At 47.1% G+C, this 6,490-nt stretch overlaps 1 protein-coding gene across 1 annotated transcript in view; it reads right to left on the reverse strand.

Annotated features, from left to right (window-relative positions):
* The window catches only part of inpp5d (inositol polyphosphate-5-phosphatase D), a 56,891-nt gene extending 50,721 nt beyond the window's left edge, over positions 1 to 6,170 (reverse strand). Inside the window, exons 1-2 of the mRNA XM_046299007.1 lie at positions 5,259 to 6,170; positions 3,263 to 3,326 (exon numbers count right to left, since the gene is read on the reverse strand). Of these exons, the coding sequence (XP_046154963.1) occupies positions 3,263 to 3,326; positions 5,259 to 5,401 (207 nt within the window). The 5' untranslated portion in view covers positions 5,402 to 6,170. The remainder of the gene's footprint in view (positions 1 to 3,262; positions 3,327 to 5,258) is intronic.
* Between the last annotated feature and the right edge of the window lie 320 nt (positions 6,171 to 6,490).

The raw sequence follows: 6,490 nt of genomic DNA on the forward strand, positions 1-6,490 counted from the left end.
CTAGAGGCTCTACAGTGAAATAAGACAGTAATCACTAACCAGGACAGTAATGGACAAGGCATATTGATATTAGAGAGAGGCATGCATAGCCAACTGAACATATGGGTCCAGTGTGCACCCCTTCTGAAAAAACCTACACTCGATCCCTCCGATGTCAACAATTACAGACCAGTATCCCTTCTTTCTTTTCTCTCCAAAACTCTTGAACGTGCCGTCCTTGGCCAGCTCTCCCGCTATCTCTCTCTGAATGACCTTCTTGATCCAAATCAGTCAGGTTTCAAGACTAGTCATTCAACTGAGACTGCTCTCCTCTGTATCACGGAGGCGCTCCGCACTGCTAAAGCTAACTCTCTCTCCTCTGCTCTCATCCTTCTAGATCTATCGGCTGCCTTCGATACTGTGAACCATCAGATCCTCCTCTCCACCCTCTCCGAGTTGGACATCTCCGGCGCGGCCCACGCTTGGATTGCGTCCTACCTGACAGGTCGCTCCTACCAGGTGGCGTGGCGAGAATCTGTCTCCTCACTACGCGCTCTCACAACTGGTGTCCCCCAGGGCTCTGTTCTTGGCCCTCTCCTATTCTCGCTATACACCAAGTCACTTGGCTCTGTCATAACCTCACATGGTCTCTCCTATCATTGCTATGCAGACGACACACAATTAATCTTCTCCTTTCCCCCTTCTGATGACCAGGTGGCGAATCGCATCTCTGCATGTCTGGCAGACATATCAGTGTGGATGACGGATCACCACCTCAAGCTGAACCTCGGCAAGACGGAGCTGCTCTTCCTCCCGGGGAAGGACTGCCCGTTCCATGATCTCGCCATCACGGTTGACAACTCCATTGTGTCCTCCTCCCAGAGCGCCAAGAACCATGGCGTGATCCTGGACAACACCCTGTCGTTCTCAACTAACATCAAGGCGGTGGCCCGTTCCTGTAGGTTCATGCTCTACAACATCCGCAGAGTACGACCCTGCCTCACACAGGAAGCGGCGCAGGTCCTAATCCAGGCACTTGTCATCTCCCGTCTGGATTACTGCAACTCGCTGTTGGCTGGGCTCCCTGCCTGTGCCATTAAACCCCTTCAACTCATCCAGAACGCCGCAGCCCGTCTGGTGTTCAACCTTCCCAAGTTCTCTCACGTCACCCCGCTCCTCCGTTCTCTCCACTGGCTTCCAGTTAAAGCTCGCATCCGCTACAAGACCATGGTGCTTGCCTACGGAGCTGTGAGGGGAACGGCACCTCAGTACCTCCAGGCTCTGATCAGGCCCTACACCCAAACAAGGGCACTGCGTTCATCCACCTCTGGCCTGCTCGCCTCCCTACCACTGAGGAAGTACAGCTCCCGCTCAGCCCAGTCAAAACTGTTCGCTGCTCTGGCCCCCCAATGGTGGAACAAACTCCCTCACGACGCCAGGACAGCGGAGTCAATCACCACCTTCCGGAGACACCTGAAACCCCACCTCTTTAAGGAATACCTAGGATAGGATAAGTAATCCCTCTCACCCCCCTTTAAGATTTAGATGCACTATTGTAAAGTGACTGTTCCACTGGATGTCATAAGGTGAATGCACCAATTTGTAAGTCGCTCTGGATAAGAGCGTCTGCTAAATGACTTAAATGTAAATGTAAATGTAAATGCAGTGAGTTGTTGGGCTGGCTGGGGACACGGCTATTCAGACAGTTAGCAGGCCGATGCTAACAAGCTAGCAGTTAGCAGACCGGGGCTCGCAAGCTAGCAGAAGGGCCTTTGGGGGATCTCGTGATGGAGGTAAGTCTGTTTTTGCCTCTTCGTGAGGTGACGTTGATAGACCAGTCGTGGATTAGTAGGGTTCCAAGTAGCTCTCGGTAGCTAGCAGGCCGCAGTTAGCAGAATTGGCCTTCAGTGGACGTTGCGCCGGAGGGGCCTGTTGGAATCCTCGGGCAGATTATGTCGGTATTCCAGTCGTAGAGGATCGGCGGGGTTCCGTACCCCGTACCGGCAGTAGAAGGGGTCCGGATATTGAAGCCCAGGAGTGGGATTCGGTGGTAGCCCAGTAGCCCTAGCCGGGCTAGCTTCAGGCTAATTGGTGCTTGCTCCGCGATGGAAACACTAGCCAGGAGTAGTCACCCGGGATTGCGGTTAGCTAGTTGCGAAGATCCAGATGAAAATGTTCGGTAGGAATCCGGGAATAAGGAGAGGAAAAATAGGTCTGTTGTGCTCTGATTTGAGTCACGTTGTACGAACTGGCGAGAGCTTTCCGAGGTTAGCTGATGACCGCTAGCAGTGGTTTGCTGACTGATAGCTGGTAGCTAGTTAGCTGACTAGTTTCAGTTGAGGGATTCCAGTTCGGAGGTAAATTGAAATACTTTCGAAAAAAAACAGATCCACGCCACATTGGGTGAGGCGGGTTGCAGGAGAGAATTTAGAAGTTGAGGTTTATGAAAATATTATAAAAAGTAATGCGAAGAAAACTATATAAAATGATATATACAAGGGACATGACAGGACAAAGACAAAGATGTCTGACTGCTACGCCATCTTGGATGGAGGCTGAAGAAATTTGGCTTGTCACCCAAAACCCATTTTACAGATGCTCAATCGAGAGCATCTTGTCGGGCTGTATCACAGCCTGGTATGGCAACTGCACCGCCCTCAACTGCAAGGCTCTCACCGTGGGCAAACTACCTGCCCTCCAGGACACCTACACCACCCGATGTCACAGGAAGGCCAAAAAGATCATCAAGGACAACATCTACCCGAGCCACTGCCTGTTCACACCGCTACCACCCAGAAGGCGAGGTCAGTACAGGTGCATCAAACCTGGGACAGAGAGACTGAAGAACAGCTTCTATCACAAGGCCATCAGACAGCTAAACAACAATCACTAACTCAGAGAGGCTGCTGCCTACATTGAGATCCAATCACTGGCCACTTTAATAAATGGATCATTAGTCACTTTAAATGATGTCACATTAATAATGTTAACATATCTTACAAAACTCATGTCATATGTATATACTGTATTTTATACCATCTATTGCACCTTGCCTATGTCGAACGGCCATCGCTCATCCATATATTCATATGTACATATTCTCATTCACCCTTTAGATTTGTGTGTATTAGGTAGTTGTTGGGGAACTGTTAGATTACTTCTTAGATATTACATGAAAATAATACCATTAAATGCTGTGTAGGGGGATCCACTCCCAAAACAGGGTGCAGATCCCTCACATTGCATTTGGTAAGAATATATATTGTGGAGCTGTCTGACTGACCTGGACAGAGAGTTTCCTCTCCTCATTGGGTAGGATCCTGTAGGTATACACACAGTTCTGGAACCTGGAAATAGGAAAGATGTGTTATCATAATACAGTTTACAGAGATGTCTTGATCTGGCGGTCTGGGTCTTGAGAAGCCGTCTGGGTCTTGAGAAGCCGTCTGGGTCTTGAGAAGCAGTCTGGGTCTTGAGAAGCCGTCTGGGTCTTGAGAAGCCGTCTGGTTCTTAAGAAGCCGTCTGGGTCTTGAGAAGCCGTCTGGGTCTTGAGAAGCGGTCTGGGTCTTGAGAAGCCGTCTGGGTCTTGAGAAGCGGTCTGGGTCTTGAGAAGCGGTCTGTGTCTTGAGAAGCCGTCTGGGTCTTGAGAAGCCGTCTGGTCTCTTGAGAAGTCTGGGTCTTGTCTCTGGGTCTTGAGAAGCCGTCTGGGTCTTGAGAAGCGGTCTGGGTCTTGAGAAGCAGTCTGTGTTTGAGAAGCGGTCTGGGTCTTGAGAAGCAGTCTGTGTTTTGAGAAGCAGACTGGGTCTTGAGAAGCGGTCTGGGTCTTGAGAAGCGGTCTGGGTCTTGAGAAGCGGTCTGGGTCTTGAGAAGCGGTCTGGGTCTTGAGTCTTGAGAAGCCAACTGGGTCTTGAGAAGCCGACTGGGTCTTGAGAAGCGGTCTTGTTCTTGAGAAGCGGTCTGGGTCTTGAGAAGCGGTCTGGGTCTTGAGAAGCGGTCTGAGGCTTGAGAAGCCGGCTGGGTCTTGAGAAGCCGTCTGGGTCTTGAGAAGCGGTCTGGGTCTTGAGAAGCAGACTGGGTCTGGGTCTTGAGAAGCTGACTGGGTCTTGAGAAGCCGTCTGGGTCTGGGTCTGAAGAGGTTGGGTCTGGGTCTTGAGAAGTCGTCTGGGTCTGGAGAGGTTGGGTCTGGGTCTGGAGAGGTTGGGTCTGGGTTTCTGGTTTAAAGTAACTGACGTTTCACAGCAGTGTGTGACAGTAATGACAGATGGCATCCACTCAAACACACTTCCGTTGGTCTTTGTGTACAATGGAAAAGAGTACCATGACCATTCATTTATTTTGTTTAGCAATTATTCTAATAAAAGCTCAGAGCGACACAGAGATGTGCGGCGTGAGTTGTATAACGGAGTCTCTACCCAGCTTTACAGCACGACTGTATGTGCCGATGAGTTGTCTGCTGCAGTAAGCAGGTGTACTTTTAAAATAGTTCTACGTTACATTGAGTCCCTGCTATAGATATATATATATAACTGCATGCAACAACAACAGTATTCTGGACAGTTTCTCTGGTTAATCAAAGTCTTGAGCAAAACATTTTTAAATTCCCAACCGATGTACTCGTTGGCATGATTTATGTCATGATGTAAGGAAACAGAAAGTCAACGTCACTTTGTTCTGCTATACATCCCAAACGCTGTCATGAGGCAGAGTTGCGCTCTACACTCCACTGCAGGAGAAGATGTCATCCGAAATAATATAATTATAATATATATATATATATAAATAATATACAAGTAGGTATTTGACGGTTTCAGATTGAAATCGCTCCCAAAAATAAACAGTGTGATTAGCGTTGATCATTGTTTGGTCAGACTTAAAAAGTCGTATTTTAAAATCAGCTCTTCCTACTCCAAGCTACTTTGATCTGTGCATTGCAGAGTCAAGACTTCAAAATCATCTTCCTTCCTCAATTTGAACTTTGTACAACAGCATTTGTAGTTTAGCTGTCAAATATTTCCCTGTCCGTCTCTCTCTGCATACGAAGAGGTATAAGGGACGAGTTCTCAACATGATCTTCCTTCCTCAATTTGATCTTTCCAACAGAATATTGGACTGTTAAACTGTCAGTTTATATATATATTTTACATATATATATCTTCAAAAAGTAGTCAGAATGGACATTTTACTTACAGAACACAGAGTTAAACCGTCCATTTATTTTATTTATATTTATTATTTTATATATATTTATATATTTATATCTTATGGTATGTTTTACTTACAGAACACAGAGGGCGTAGGCACCCTGTATGGACTCGCTGTCCCGGAGGAGGAAGCTCCCATCTTTAGCTGCTTTGGAGAGCAGATCCTCAGCCTTAGATCGGGTGATATTACCATGGTGCCATGGCTGGTACGACGTAGACATCCTGGTCTTCTACTGAAAACACGCAGCTAGAGAGTCCAGTTCTCTACTGAAAACACTCAGCTAGAGAGTTCAGTTCTCTACTGAAAACACTCAGCTAGAGAGTTCAGTTCTCTACTGAAAACACTCAGCCAGAGAGTCCAGTTCTCTACTGAAAACACTCAGCTAGAGAGTCCAGTTCTCTACTGAAAACACTCAGCTAGAGAGTCCAGTTCTCTACTGAAAACACTCAGCTAGAGAGTTCAGTTCTCTACTGAAAACACTCAGCTAGAGAGTCCAGTTCTCTACTGAAAACACTCAGCTAGATAGTTCAGTTCTCTACTGAAAACACGCAGCTAGAGAGTCCAGTTCTCTACTGAAAACACTCAGCTAGAGAGTCCAGTTCTCTACTGAAAACACTCAGCTAGAGTTCAGTTCTCTACTGAAAACACTCAGCTAGAGTCCAGTTCTCTACTGAAAACACTCAGCTACAGACAAGAGTTCAGTTCTCTACTGAAAACACTCAGCTAGATAGTCCAGTTCTCTACTGAAAACACTCAGCTAGATAGTCCAGTTCTCTACTGAAAACACTCAGCTAGATAGTCCAGTTCTCTACTGAAAACACTCAGCTAGAGAGTTCAGTTCTCTACTGAAAACACTCAGCTAGAGAGTTCAGTTCTCTACTGAAAACACTCAGCTACAGACATGTTTCTCACAGTCTTCTCTCTTGCTCTCTCCCTTACTCTCTGTTTCTCTCTTACTCTCTATATCTCTCTCTCTCTTCCTGTTAGTGAGTCGAAAGCTGTAAAAAGGAAGCTGCTACAAACACGGCTGTGAACTTCCTCATTTGAGAAGTTAGAAAGAGAGAGGAGGGCCAGAGAGAGCTGAACCACTACCCCACCACACACACACACACACACACACACACACACACACACACACACACACACACACACACACACACACACACACACACACACACACACACACACACACACACACACACACACACACCTTTGTCACACTGTTGTAATAGTCTTAGCCTTGGGTAACTGTCTTTCCACCACTGTCATGTTGAACTGTCTGATAGAAAACATACATTTAGTGAGTGGC

The sequence above is a fragment of the Oncorhynchus gorbuscha genome, linkage group LG02 (genome assembly GCF_021184085.1).
Source record: "Oncorhynchus gorbuscha isolate QuinsamMale2020 ecotype Even-year linkage group LG02, OgorEven_v1.0, whole genome shotgun sequence".
Lineage (NCBI taxonomy): Eukaryota > Metazoa > Chordata > Actinopteri > Salmoniformes > Salmonidae > Oncorhynchus > Oncorhynchus gorbuscha.